The 15,502-nt window shown below is 43.5% G+C and overlaps 1 protein-coding gene across 7 annotated transcripts in view; it reads left to right on the top strand.

Annotated features, from left to right (window-relative positions):
* The window catches only part of LOC310765590 (uncharacterized protein), an 84,500-nt gene extending 71,410 nt beyond the window's left edge, over positions 1-13,090 (top strand). For 6 of the 7 annotated variants that reach the window (XR_014549644.1, XR_014549645.1, XR_014549646.1 and 3 more), the window contains one exon: positions 10,010-13,090. Coding sequence is in view for 1 of the 7 variants with exons in the window: in XM_083620793.1 (XP_083476919.1) it covers positions 10,010-10,029 (20 nt within the window). In the remaining 6 variants the exon portion in view is untranslated. Of the gene's footprint in view, positions 1-3,292; positions 3,590-10,009 lie in introns of those variants that run through there. The other variant, XR_014549649.1, reaches the window with a different exon arrangement.
* Positions 13,091-15,502: the final 2,412 nt, after the last annotated feature.

The raw sequence follows: 15,502 nt of genomic DNA, 5'->3' as shown, positions 1-15,502 counted from the left end.
GCGACTGAAGGTCAGTTTGGAATCTGTAGAGAAGGGAAGCCAGTCAGAAGAAAGGAACATGCTGCAAAGGGATGGAGACTGTGACATATTGATGAGCTCTCAGCCAAATTGGGATTTTGGCAGGCAGTTGCCTTTATGATAGTAACCTGTGCACAGCCAGGCTTGTGAGCCATCCAGTAGATTCTGAGGATGAATTGTTTGCCATATATCATGGCCTGCTTAACAACCTCTCTCATTTTTAACATTCTACACAACTAGTTTGGGGAAAATGACAGGCAGTTTGTTGAGCTCCTGGTGGACTCCAGTACAGTGGTACCTCGTGTTATGGATGGGATCCATTCTGGAGGCCCACCCGTAACGTGAAATGTCTGCAACTCAAAGTGCGTCTGTGCAGGCGCACGGTGCGATTTGGCACTTCTGCACAGGCGCAAGCAGCGAAACCCGGAAGTAACCTGTTCTGGTTCTTCCGGGTTGCTGCGGGACATAACGAGAAAAGACGCAACATGAAGCGGACACAACACAAGGTATGACTGCACATAGCTGCTAGGCTTTGTTTGGCTTTGTGGGCCACAAGTCATGCAATTTTGCTCCTGCAACTCGGATGCAGTTGCTGTGTGCGCTGAAAAAATGCCTCACCACCACTGCTATCAACATAGGTCGTCGAAAAGGGTATTGTGGCAGGACCCAAAATGAGACCTTTGATTATAAACCCAGCAAAAGCAGGAGATCACCTTAGCAGGAACATTTGATGCAGTGACTTGCAGGAGGCAATGATGGAAGGAGATCTGTGATTGAGAGGTACATCTCACACTGCATTTTGCTTCCTGCTTCACTTGAAAGCCTCAGTTCATCAATTCTGAATAATAGCCATCAGTGGCCATTGAGATCTGTGTTCACATTTAGACTGTGACTCTTCAGTTGTGAGAACAGAATAATGATATGACGCATTTTTGTGATTGAACAGGAATTGTTTATTCATTATAGATTCTGGATTTTGACCCCTCTTGGGCAAAATATTGAAATTGCAATATTAAAGATATGCATTTCTTTTACATTTCCTTCCTGGTTACAATGTGGCCTTAGCCTGCATTCATAAAAAGGTGGTGCAGAAAGTAGATCTTGATTACCATTCATCACCTTATACAGAAGAAACCCCAGACAACTTATTATGAAAATATAAGAAATGAATACAATAAGTGCATAACATTTTTAAAACACCCCAAAAAAGTGACAATGCATTATACCACCAAGTTTTCTTTTTTAAAAAAATGTATTTCTCCCACAACAACATCAATATAATCCCCAGAAAAACTGACCAGTTAAAATAGCCAATGAAAAAGTTCTCTCCAAAGCAGCAGAAACAGTACAGCAATCAAATGTCCGGGAGAGGGAGGAAAGTCTTCAGCAGGTGCAAAAAGGATGAAAATGTAGGTGCCAGGTGAGTTTCCTTGGGGAGAGTGTTCCATAAACAGGGGGCCACCACAGAAAAGACTCTCTATGATGGCACTTTGAAGGAGGTCTTCCAATGATGAGCTCAGGCTCCCTGAAGGCTGATATGGAAATATGTGTTCCATAAGGAACTGGGGTCCAGAGCCATGGAAGGTTTCATAGGTTAAAACTAGCACTGTAGATTAGGCCCAGAAATGTACTGTAATCCCATGCCTAACATCAACAAGATGGGAAGCCTTTAAAGCAGTATGAAGAACCTATGGCCCTTCCATTGTTGTTGGACTCCAGTTTCTTTCAGCTCCAGCCACCATGACCAGTCTTCTGGAATGACAGGAATGACCAGTCTTCTGGAATGATGGGAACTGTGGTCTAGTCACAGCATATCTGGCTCTGCTCTTCAGAGCTGGATTTGGGTCCTCTGGCTACCCTTATGTTACTATGATTGTCTGAAATAGGACAGTGACTATTGGCTGTTGGCATTTTTGTGAATACTGACAATCCCATTTTTATATATATCAGAAAATTGATTTGTGTTTGACCTCTTTATATACCAGTGAATATTCATGATGTAAAGAGTTTTCAGACATTGCCCAAATCTGTCTGGATTTGCCAATATACACAAGTGAGCATCAACAGCCATGTCTTTTGAGCACACGCACACACACACACACACACACACACACACACACACACACACTGTAAGTACAGAAAAACTAGTAAAAATTCATGAACTTGTCAACCCAGTGCTGTTAAAGAGGCATTCTGCTGTGCTACAATACTGAGAAGACAGCGATAGCAAGCCTAAGTTGCCTTGCTAGGAAGTGAGTTTGATTGGGTTCACTGGACATTCTTGCTAAATGAGCTTATTTAGGATCAGGCTAAAATCAAGAAGTCATTCTCATGCAATTTTGGACCTTTTGATGCTAGAGCATTTTTAGCCATTGCACAATACTTCTCTAATTGATTTCCTAGTGACAGTGGCATCATATTCCATCTGCATGTAATGGGTTGTGTTGTATCGCATCTAAAATATTAAAGCTTGCAGACAATATAGCCTCACCACTGTCTGCTTATTTTAAAATCTGGCTAGACGTGCACTTCTGCAAAATAGCAGTGGACAGCTTCCCAAAAAGTATTTTTTGAAAAAAAAACCCTTCACTTTGATTAAGTAAAATTAAAACAAAATGGTCACAGAATGTTGTGTGGGCCTCACACGAAAAAGATGGGGCACTGCAGTGGACACATTTCTGAATTATGATTGACATTTTTAATAAACAAATCTGACTAGATGGCGCTCCCATGCTGGACTTGGTCTGTTTTATTTCCATGGGTCAAGCACATATTTAAATCTTTCCCAATGAAATTGTTGGAACTTAAAAACACTTAACTTATCTGGATTGTGTCTGAAGGTGGTTTTTTATTTTAATTAGCTGTGTCTACTCCTTCTTTGATGTGGTTTCCATCTTTCTTATTGGAACAGCCATGCCCAAGAGAGTTTATAAAATAAACCAGGGAAGTCTGTTCTGAGTCATGATATTAGGAGTGAGCTAGACCCTCGTATGCCACCCCTTCTTAAATTTTATCTGCGTTTGTTGAGATTATAATTAATGAATGGTGGATCCATTGCTCAGAGGCGGGCAAGCTACAAGGGTGAGCTGGTCCTTGTTAACAATACAAAGTTACCCAGATGTTGCCTTGTTATAACACCATCCCACTGCCACACACACACAAAACCAATGCTAAGATGCTGGAAATCTATACTGCTGGGCAATGATCATTCTGGCACAGCATATAGACAAATATAGTTGTCGCAAACCAAAGCATTTTAAATTTCTACTTTCAGAATGGAAGAGCCTAGTAAAAGGGAGAAAAGGGCCTCGATTAAAGCAGGAATGGGGAACCTGTGACCTTCCAGAGGTTGTTGGACTACAACGCCCTTCATTCCCATGCTGGCTGGGGCTGATGGGAGTTGGAGTCCAACCACATCAAAAGGCCACCCCTCCACCCCTGAATTAAAGCATACTTGACAAGCTGCCTAAGACTTTCACACCTTTGCAGCTAACAGAGTGAAGGCCTGACTGTCTAAATGCTGCACAGACTAAGGCTACTGCACTCAGAAAATGAAGCTATCAAAGGCAGGACCCCTGTCATATATGACATGTTGTGGTTGTGAGGCTGAATTTAATCATTAGCTGATCTGGAGATCAGAGAGATCTGATGGGAGAGAGCTGGGCAGCATAATTTTGAATAGGTATGGAACATCTCAGGTTGTTCATGTTCCCCAAAGAATCTGGACCTGTAAATTATAAGCCAAGCACTGGTGGTGATGATAAATAATATTATGGTGGGTTTGTTCATAGATGTTGCTTTTCAGCCACACACAAAATTCCTCTTCCTCCATTTTGGTGCTCATGCATGCCAACCCTTCCAGGTCTGGACATTAGATGAATCCTCTGGACGTAGGTCCGCCATAGAATCAGTCACCCTCATTTGTGCTGTGTTCTCCCTTGCTGGATGTCCTGAAGCAGAAGCAGAATAGATATCTGTTGGAATTAGCTCTGGATTTCCCACCTCAGACAGAGGGTTAGACTACTACCAAGCAGCCTATAAGGCTTTGTTTAACTCTGTGCTTTTCTTCTAATTTTTAATTGCAAATATAGCAGAAAAGAAGAGACAACGTCATTTCCCATGAACAATAAGAATAATCCACCAATCTTACTTTAAACATAGACATTACTATACTCCCAAATTGGTATCCAAATGAGATTGTTGACTATTAAGATAGATGTTCAACTGTGGAAGGACCACTGAGGAATCGATGGTGGGTCTTCACCTTTCCAACCTTGAAGCACAAGTCTCTTTGCAACCATAAGGACTCACAAGCGCCACTTTTTAATGCCTTGATCAATGTATACATTTCACCATTATATTACTGGTTTCTTTGTTGCAGTTGTAACAGGTGTAGAAACTCATGCATGGTGCAGGCAAACTGAATAGAGAAAATGTTCTCTCGCACCCTCATAACACTAGAACTTGTAGACATCCTTTGAAGCTGAGTGTTGGAAGACTTAAGACGGACAAAAGAAAATCCTTCTTCACACAGCACATAGTTAAGACTATGGAATTTGCTCCCACAAGAAGTGATGGCCACCAACTTGGATGGCTTCGAAAGAGCATTGGACAAATTCAGTGCTTTTTTTTCCTAGAAAAAGAGGTGCCGGAACTCACCATGAACGCCTCGCTTGTTCTCTTATAATTGCTATGGCACCCATTTGAGAGGTGCCGGAATTGTGTTCCATTGAGTTCCAGCTGAAAAAATGCCCTGGACAAATTTATGGTTATCAATGGCTCCTGCCCACAACTGCTATCTTCTTCCTCTTCTATCAGAGTCACTATGGAGTGGCCACTGAGACCATATAACACCGGTCCTGAAAGACCTACATTGGCTCCTAGTACATTTCCAAGCACAATTCAAGGTGTTGGTGCTGACTTTTAAAGCCCTAAACAGCCTCGGCCCAGTACAGTGGTACCTTGGGTTACAGATGCTTCAGGTTACATACGCTTCAGGTTACAGATTCTGCTAACCCAGAAATAGTACTTCAGGTTAAGAACTTTGCTTCAGGATGAGAACAGAAATTGCACGGTGGCAGCACAGTGGCAGCGGGAGGCCCCACTAGTTAAAGTGGTACCTCAGGTGAAGAACAGTTTCAGGTTAAGAAGGACCTCCAGAACAAATTAAGTTCTTAGCCCGAGGTACCACTGTATACCTGAAGGAGGGTCTCCACCTCCATCATTCAGCCCAGACACTGAGGTCCAGCTCGGAGGGCCTTCTGGCGGTTCCCTCACTGCAAGAAGTGAGGTCACAAGGAACCAGGCAGAGGGCCTTCTCAGTAGTGGCGCCTGCCCTGTGGAATGCCCTCCCATCAAATGTCAAGGAAATAAACAACTATCAGACTTTTAGAAGACATCTGAAAACAGCCCTGTTTAGGGAAGTTTTTAATGTTTGATCTTTTATCATGTTTTTAATATTCTGGTGGGATCCGCCCAGAGTGGCTGGGGAAACCAAGCCAGATGGGTGGGGTATAAATAAATTAACATCATCATCATCATCATCATCATGCCTATGGATGCCAATAGCTGGAAATCACTAGTGGAGAGAGTGCTGTCATGCTCAGGTCCTTTTTTTGCACATCCTGTAGCCATCTGGTTGGCCATTGGGAGAGCAGGATGTTGGAAAGGATGTTCCTATTTTCATTGGAGAAATGTTGGAGGGTATGCTAGGTGGGCACCTGATCCAAGAGGCTTTTCTTATGTCCTTAATGCACTGAAGATTAAAAAAATACCTTTTTAGCAGCGCATGTCGTAGTGATCTTAAAAGTAAGAAGGCGAGGCTCATCAAGACGCCAGGAAAACAGAGGAATAGTGATCAAAGTGTCTTTGATTCAGTACCTTTCACTTTATGCAGCTGACTGCATTCCTTGATTTTTTTTATTGATACCTCCCCACTAACTTTGAAGAGTCGGTCCATCTAAGTATTATTTCACAAGAAGTGGGGAAATGGCTGTCACAATTGCATTTACTCAATTTTCATAAATCACTTCTCAAAAAGATGATTCCCTGCCTCGGCCCTCTGGCTCATTCAGCCAGTCCAGTTCCCATCGGCAATTGTCTAAGGCAAACACAGATTGATGTGGCGGTGGCAGAGAAGAGGTGCAGCCTGCTGTTCTTCACACAGATTTGTCCTCTGCCTCTGTTCCTCTTGGCCAGCTCACATGGCTCCTTCCACATTGCACAGAGCAAACCGTGATAGATTTGAGCAAACGAGAAATGCAATTCAAGTGCAGCTTGCCAAGCACCACTGAAACACAAGGCTGTCACACCTTGTGAAGAATTAGGGGACAGCAAGGGAAGCTTAGCGTGCAGCACCATGAAAATGAATGTCTTTAAATATATCTTAATATCACAGTGGGATTGACAGCTCTAATATGAGATTGCTTTTCTTTTTTTAATGTAAAAGATTTAATTCCAGGGGGTCACTCAGGCTGCAACCAATTGAAGTATGGTGAGATTAAAAATATATATAATTATGATGTTCTTAAATGATGCACTGGGCGGCGGGGGGAGAATCAGCAAGAGTAAGAAGGCATTTTCTTCTTGACTGCTAAATAGCTTTTCTATATATTTTAAGATTTGTATTCCACTGACTTTTGTTGTGGAGTTTTTATATAACACATATTTTATGAGTGCATAACTCAAATCATGTTAAGAGACTGGCTATATAGAAAAATGAAAAAAAAATTGCACATGTCTTTAACGCATTTCCACAGATTTTACTAGTGACAGCATTGTGCTTTTGTTTAACCCCTACTATAGCATCGAAGTTCACTGTCCTAATCCCACTCATCAGACACCCACCCACTCCTATTTCATGTTGCTATAGCCTCTTCTCAATCTGGTTTATGTTATTCATTTAGATTGAAGCGTAGTCATTAAACAGTTGTGCTTTTTTGATTAATTATATATTAGAAATTAGGGAATTGTCCATTTCATTTTCTTGCTTTTCCAATCTTTTCAGCTGTCCTAATTTCACATTAGTTTGTGATGTTTTTATTTTTAAAAGTCCTCATGAAAATGTGCACACATTTTTGCAAGCAATTTTCTTGAAATGGCTTCTCTATGCTAACTAGGAAGTGCCGTCTCCAGTCAACGGAATGACTCTTCCTATCTCTGCGTCTGCGACCTACTGGGTGGTGCAGACGCCATTAGGCAGTTCAGTGTACATGTGTACTCCGTTCATTTCCCTTCTTCCCACTTCTGCCTCCCGTGTGGCCCCGGGCACTGGCAACCCATGCTACGTCACTGCCAGAGGGTAGTAAGTGGAGTGAGAGAGTGTTGTGATCAGGATGCAGGCCTTGCATTGCATGCAAGTCTCTTCTAAATGAACTAGATCCATGATCTCCAGTGATGCTACCAAACACTAAAGGATCAAAAGGAAGCTGCCCTGAGCAGACAGGGTGCAGGCGATGTGGTTGTGGTGAGGATTCCACATTTCTCTCATGTATAGAAACAATTATGGAATAGAAGGGTATTATAAATTTCATCCCTATTTCACAGCCCTTGATACGAATCTGAAAACAAATTTTTGATTTATTAATGCCATCCACGCCACTTCCCAGACAAAGGAACTGGACAGGGGGAAAAAGAGAGGCTGCAATTCTGTGCTCCGAATAGCTTTCTGAAAGCCTCTGGGTATTTTTTAATATCACGCTTCTCAATGTTAATCTCTAAAGATCACTGAACTTGCATTAAATCGACAGATAAATAATGTTACACAGTATTACGGAGGTGATAAAATGTGGAAAGCTGCCGTAACCTTCTAGGTGGATTTTCATGTCTAGGAAAGAGGAACTCTACAATGTTGGACTGCCATTTGCAGGTGGGGGCAATCTGTCAGTACAAAGGAATAATGTAAGGGCATTTAGCAAGTTCCTCTCTTTTGTGCTATTGGGTGGGCTTAACCCACAGGTCTCTAGGACTCATGGCCTGCCAAGGCAAAAGCAGCTTACCAACCCTAGACTGTGGCTTGCTGGGTCTTTCACAATAACACCTTTTTTCTATTCCAGGCAGGCTGTAAAACCAGTTTTCACTGAGCCTTTGGTAAATGGCTGGTGGCTCTCAAAAATGGGAGCTTTGAATGGGGGCTGCTTTAATAAAGGCAGTGGTGTTCACAATTTCCAGCCCCACTCCTGCTTTGAATAATTGTCCCACCCCTAAGGGAGGACTGAGTTCTGTTCCACTCCAGGAACTGAGTTGGGATCACACGAGCCTGAAACTCACCATGACTTGAACCTGATAACTAAACCAGGGCTGGGCAATGTGGTGACCTGCAGATGTTCAGCGCCAGCCAGTATGGCCAACGGTTACAAGAGATGGGAGCTGTAGCATCTGGAGAGTACCATGATGTCTACCTCTCAACTAAACCATGGTTTGGGTCAGGTGTGATGACTCAGTGGCCCTCCGTATTTTCTTGGACACCAATTCCCATCAGCCCCAGCCAGCATGGCCAAGAGTCGGGGATGATGGGAGTTCTAGTCCAACAAATTCTGGAGGGCCACAGGTTTCCCCATCCAGGTTTAGGTGATTATCAGCATCAACAGTGAGTGTTGCCTAAATAGGAATTAACCATGTTCACTTGAAGACAGGTCTGGCCCACTGATGAGGCAGGGTGAGGCATCTGCCTTGAGTGACAGAAGCCCAAGAGGTGGCATCCACCTCACCTCCACCGCCCTTCCCACTATCCCCTCCTTCAGCGGTGGCACCATTTTCCACCTTGGTCTCATGGAGTGCATGAGCTCTTATGAGACTTTGGTGAGATCTCATCAGATCTCACAGGAAGTCAGTGCCGCTGTGGGTGCTTCTTGGGTGCCGCCACACAAAACAGGTAAGATGGGCACAGTGTTGGTGGCAGGGCAGCATTAAGCAGGGGTGGCAACATGTTCCAGTTTTGCCTCAGGTGGTGAAACGGCTTGTGCTCCCCCTGCCTGAGGGTGTCTGAAAAGTGAGGGAATATGCTGGTGTGCCCAGATATTAAGAAAACCCACCAGATGTTATCAACATTTAGCTTTGAACATTGACATTAACCAAATGCTGGGCATTCACTGTAACACACACACAGTTTGCTTTTTGTCTAGATATTGTGTGTATTTGGGCAGATATCCAAAAAGTGTGTGTTGTCCTCTTAGAAGTAGCATGACCAACACATTATTTTTCTGTGATTCAAGTGGGGGAAATCAGAACCTCTTTACTTAGCTTCAGGCTGATTCCCGAAGAACTTGCTACACACCTTCTTGTTTATCAGCTTCCTCTTTAAAAAGCTAGTGCAGAAGATGAAGGCATGTGGACTTTTTGAAATCACATGTGGTGATGTGTTCTATGGATGTTTATCAGACCTACAACAGCCAGGGGTGATTATACTTCTCTCTCTCTCTCTCTCTCTCTCTCTCTCTCTCTCTCTTCTCTCTCTCTCTCTGCAGTTTGCTTGGCTTTTTTAAAGAGGTGTTTTTCTTTTCCTTTTAACAAAATCATATTCTGATCCCAATACCTGAATTCCACATACAGTGTGATGAAATCAATATACATCTCTACAAAAGCTGGCAGTTTCTGGATTTTATTCCCTGCACATTTTCAGATATTCCCTTCCCTCTTCCCATGCTCTCATTCTCCCCCCCCCCCAATACAGGCATAAATGGCGAAACTAATAATACTGTGGCATTCATCACTATCTAGCTGAAGACTAAGCAAAGTTTAGTACGTAGTAAGGTAATAAAGGGGGAGAAAAAATGAAAAAGAAAGCTTCCCCTGCTATTGAGAAAGGGGGGTGGGTAATGCAAGAAACACCAGATCAATATGAGTAGACCTGAGTTGAAAAAGACAAGATTTAAGATCATATCTGAAAGAACTTATTGACTTAGCTTTTCTAAACTGAATGCCAGATGTGGGGTGAATAACAAACAAATAAATGCATGCGTTGCACAAATCTTTAGCCTGTGTTTTCTTGCAGCCAATAGGATGCCTCCCTGATCTTCTGAAGCCAACAGCACAAGTTCCACAATGGGAGAAGGCCCCAGTAAACACACCACCTTCACCACTTCTAAATCATCAAGGGAATTTTCAAACCAATCTAGCGTTCATCAGTCAGTTCATTCAGGGCTCTGAAGTTCCACACTTGGAGCCAGTTTGCAGAGATGTCCACAACTAGGAGCTTATGAAGACTATTCTGGTGAGCCCATGATAGGGCAATAACCTCAGGTGGGGCTGAAAGGGGATGATGGAGAGCAGGAGCTGTAAGATGAGATGGGGGGTTGGGAAAGACAAGAGGTGATTTTTCCCCCCTGGTGAGAACAGAAGGATGCAAAAATGGTGTTTCGGACTTTGATGCCTTGATCCTGAGAGACATTGCACTGACATGTGATGCATAAGCAGGAAAATACGCAAACTTGCAACCCTCCCTACCTGATTTCTGCACGGAGAAAAACAAAATTCCGCAATGAAAATTAATTAGAAAAAATAACTGCATTTGTGAACATCTATGTTTTTCTATGTTTTAGCGTGTTTCCATTAGCTCCTGGAAGAAACACAAGGCACTCGTTCTGGCCAGTGACCGAAATAAATTGATTTATTCATTCATTCACACAAAGCACTGGAACACCTTGAGTAGTAGAATCATAGAATCATAGAGTTGGAAGGGACCCCAAGTTCTATACCTGATGCTGGCTTGTGAGAGATCAACCCAGGTGTTTTCAGCTTTATCTCTGAATCCTTAAGGGCTAGAAATTTGCTTTAAACATTTGTGACAAATCCAAAATTCTGCACTGGCTCAAAATTGTGCATTCAGGCCTGCTCCCTAGGAGAAGGATACATTCAGCTACACCACTGTAAGAGCATGGCGACAATCTGGTCCAAAGGTGCCATGCAAAGTGAGTTTGTTCAGCTCTGATTGGGCAAGTGCTTATTTGACTTGCATCCTGTCCACAGGACCAGAGCCTCACAAGCTGGTGCTTTTGTTCTGCACCAGGTTACAGCCTCTATTCCTTTTAAGCAGCATAGAACAAAGGGCACCCTGGCCAGGTTTCGAGCTGGCTCAGGATTTTGGGTGGTTCCTGATGAAGGCAAAGGGAAATGACTCCCACTTTGCCAATAAGCGATGTGGCAAACACAACCAACCAGGAACTGTGGGAAGGGTCGCAGCAGAATAGAAGAACACATGCTTCACACACACAAAATCCCAGATTTGGTTTCTGGAGTATCCAGTCTTGTTTTAAGGTCAGGGATGAGATGATGGAGCTTTTGAGAGAGCCCAAGACTCCAGGGAGCTGCTACCAACCAAGGAGAGTTCCTCAACCAAGGGTCCTCTAGATGTTTTAGATGGCAGCCCCAGACAGGACATTGCAATGACACTTAAACATAACTTCCTGGTGGATTCTGCCCAATGGATCAGATGTATGTGTCTCCTGCCCAGCCACTCTCAAAGCACCCTTCAGTTTATCTAGTAGTAGAACCAGCCCCATCTGCCCTCCTACTGCATGATGTTTCACCAGCATCTCTGGTTTGTTTACATAGCACTTTGCAAGGCTATGTGAACTAGCTATGCTAGTCATACTTTACTGTGACTGATCATCTGGGGGGGGGGGCAGGCTGGTTGGATTATCGGGCTGCAGGATCAAAGCATCATGGTGTTGTTGTTGTTTTTAAAAAGGGGAACTGGGCCACTCTTTAAATAACTCTCATTTGTTAGGATGGCACCACGAAGTCTGCTTCCAAATGAGCAGAAGAGAAACAGAAATAAAGTGGAGTTGTCATGGGCAATGGTGATTGTTTAACACAAATTGATTTAAGGCAGAAATAATAGGAAGCAGAGGGAACGATGATGAGAAATGAAGGAGCCTGGTGCAGAGGCAGAGGAGCAGATAGACAAGAAGCGGGGGGAGGGAGGAGGAGTTTGATTCAGCAAGTGGAAAGGCAGAATTGTGTTCTCTGGGGGGCAATGCTCAGCCTATGCTGTCTCTGTTTTAATATGTTGTGAAATGTGCGCAGTCAACTATTGACAGATGACCATTGCAGCACACTGGATTGTGAATCAGATTGGGATCAGGGACACCTCGGTGCAAACCCACGCAGTCATGAACCTTCCTTGGACCAGTCCCTGCCTCTGTCTCCCTAGCAGGGCTGTATTGAGAACAAAACACATCGTATCCTGAGCAATTATTCCAAATATCGTCAATACTAAATGTGATTATTGCAGACCTTTTGCTTTTACAATCTATACCAGCAGCTAAAGAAGCTGCAACCAGCTTTTGCTTCCTTACACTGGCATTTCAATATTGTAAATAGTTGCACTGAATAAAGATCTTTGTACACCCGAAGTGGTACTCACCTTACTTTTGCTTCATTGTTAAGATCTCTGGATCTTTGGAATCCCTGTTGTCATGAATTTTTAAAAGCACGAGTTCCAAAAATGTGCATCAGGCTAAACTGCTGTTTATATGCAATGTTACATATAGAAAGTTGAATTAATTTTCGTCTCATGTGGGGAGGGTGGAGAGAGTGTTCCTGCTTTCAAATTACATCTGACAATAGGCTTTTAACAGTTTGGGATGCTTTCACTGTAACAATGGAATATTTTAATCTTTCATAATGGATTTTTTAAAAACCTATTTTGAAATGTATTTTGTCACTCTACAGAAGTGGGATGCTTTAAATGAAGCATTAGAATTAGGAGCTACTAAGACATGCTGTGTGTTGATTCCACTCAGCCTCACGCTAGCAAAAACCAGATAGGAATGCAATCTGCTTGCAACCCTTTAACATCCAAATTCCAGGCTGTGTGCATCTCTGAATTACAACCAATTAGAAATACTTTTCTCTTCTTCAAAAAAACACATTTGTTGAGACATCAGTCTAGAAGCAAGCAAAGGGCAGAATTCAACCAGGACAGTTTTATTTTATTTTTTAATTTACTTAAAATGTTTCTAACCTATTACTGTGATACATGGCTGGTTGTTTTTCTGTGGTTTCCTGATATATTGAATGTGCTTTGTATGCTGTATATATTTCTATTAATAAAAGAAAGAAAGAAAAGCAACGATTTCTAACCTGCCTTTCATTGCAAGGCAATCCTAGGGTGGGATGCAACATCGCAAATTGAAACCAGCCACCACAATTACAAAGGGGAAAGGAAAAATGAGCAGATATATTTGCGGCAAAAGCAGCAGTGCCTCTGTAAGAGGGGCCAGAAAACATTTGAGCCCAAGGGCAATGTTCCAGGGGTCACTTATCAGCGGTGGGAGTGGTGAGAAGCAAAAATGGGTGGAGCCAGGGCTTTCAGTCAGAACTTGCAGGAAATCAGTTCTGGCACCTTTCAGGTGAGTTTCAAAACCTCTTAGGTGGCTGCCACTTATTCTATGAGAACGAGCGAGGTGTCCATGGTGAGTTCCGGCACCTCTTTTGCTGGGAAAATAGCACTAGTTGGAGCAACAAATGTAAATTCTACAGAAATGCTAATTTCCACACACCCAACACCCTCTCTCTTGTCCATCCAGGAAGCAAAAGGCCTTATGAGAGTTCAGAGACACATTCCAGCCTTCCAGAAGCACTTGAGGGTGCAGAGTATGGCCAATGAGGAGTGCAGCCTGGGGTAGAGAAAGGGTGGCAGCGAGAGAGACACAGACAGACAGGCTGGGGAGGGGCTAGCCCATCTCTCTCTCTCTCTCTCTCTCTCTCTCTCTCTCTCCCTCTCTCTCTCATATTCTGCCACCCCCTTTTCCATTTCTCCATTTCTGACAGGCCTTTCTTTCTTTCTGCCAGGTTGCTTGAGGAGTAACAAACACTCCTGTCAGAAGTCTGGACTGACCCCTTAGGCTGAGGGCCCTTGGTTGTCCACACCTGATCTATAAATGGTTGTTCCCATTTCTTCCAAGTTTATTTTCATTGTCATATGCCCTGATAAGTTCCTTCCACTCCAGTAAAATGCAACATTTAAGGTTCTCATTATGCAATATATCTCCTGTACTTGTGTGGTGGAAAGCAGAAGAAGGCGATCGCAGGTGTGGCAATGTAAGTACAGTGGTACCTCGGGTTACATACGCTTCAGGTTACATGCGCTTCAGGTTACAGACTCCACTAACCCAGAAATAGTGCTTCAGGTTAAGAACTTTGCTTCAGGATGAGAACAGAAATCGTGCTCCGGCATCAGGAGGCCCCATTAGCTAAAGTGGTGCTTCAGGTTAAGAACAGTTTCAGGTTAAGAACGGACCTCCGGAACGAATTAAGTACTTAACCCTAGGTACCACTGTAATTGCAAGAGGAGGCTGCTTACTCATGCAATTTCCTTCAGTCATGAGATTATTCATCGCAGTGTCTCTTTCCTCCATAACAATGCCCGTTCTGATATAAGCTCCTTGGTGTGTTGGACCTTGTGGTTCCTCCATCTCAGGGATACTGTCATTTGCCTTTGAGCTGAAAGGGGTGATGTCTCCATTATTCCATAGGACTCAGATGAAATGGAAGCCTGACCAGTGTTCTCACCCGTATCACTCGTGTAGGCAAACATGTTCATGGTGTGCAACACAGTTGGAAACAGCTCTGGCGGAAAGTCAGATCTGCCCTCAGGCTTCCAACAAGAACAGACACTGGTGCTTAGGACGTAGGGCACAAATCTGAACAGCAGTGTGGCAGAATATGAAAGAATGGCACAGCCAGCAGTACATCCATCACCCAGCCCTAACGGAAGGTAAGGGGCAGGGTGGCACCAGTTTCCAGGCTGGCACTGTAAATACTGGATCAGGCCACTTTCCCTCAAATGATGGCAGCATGGTTAGCACAGCACAGACCCTGAAATGCCCTTTTATGGGGCTACTACTGACAAGAATGCCACCTGCAGTACACTCTGTGTGCCCAACATTTGGACGGGCACAATGGGGCACGCATTGCACATGAAGCTTCTCTGATGACAGTGAAGCTCCCTCACCAGCAAAGCTCACTTGAGGGGACACCTCACCCCATCCAAGCCCCTTCCAGCACTGTGGTTTGGGGGGTAGTATTGCTCTGCCTAGCATTTATATTAATATAAAACACAATTGAGGCCTAGAGCCTCTAACAAGTCACCTGTCATATTCATAGCACAAACAACATCATGGCGTTCTTCTTCCCATGTTGCCTCTGGATGGCCCCTCCTACGATTATTAACTCATTGCTCTCCCAGTAAGTACCATTACATGCACTTTACCATGGAACTGTATATGGATTTTCCATCTCAAAAGATAGATTTTCATTTTCATTTTAAAGTTAAGTGGGGAGGAATCAACAAAATAACATTTCACTAGAACCAGCTTTCAGTTTGCTTAGCTTCCAAAGAGAAATCTCTGACAGAGAGCATAAACTGACAACCTGGTGCTTCCAAGAGAGCTGGCAAGGAAATAAATAGACATCTAGAGCTCAGACACCATTAGGGTATCATGTCAGGCATCACTGCCCAAGGAGAGAATTTGTTTGCCTT

Source organism: Podarcis filfolensis (assembly GCF_964270895.1).
Source record: "Podarcis filfolensis genome assembly, chromosome: 6".
Taxonomy (NCBI): Eukaryota; Metazoa; Chordata; class Lepidosauria; order Squamata; family Lacertidae; genus Podarcis; species Podarcis filfolensis.
The sequence above is the reverse complement of the archived record's forward strand: the minus strand, read 5'-3'. Positions and strand labels throughout refer to the sequence as shown.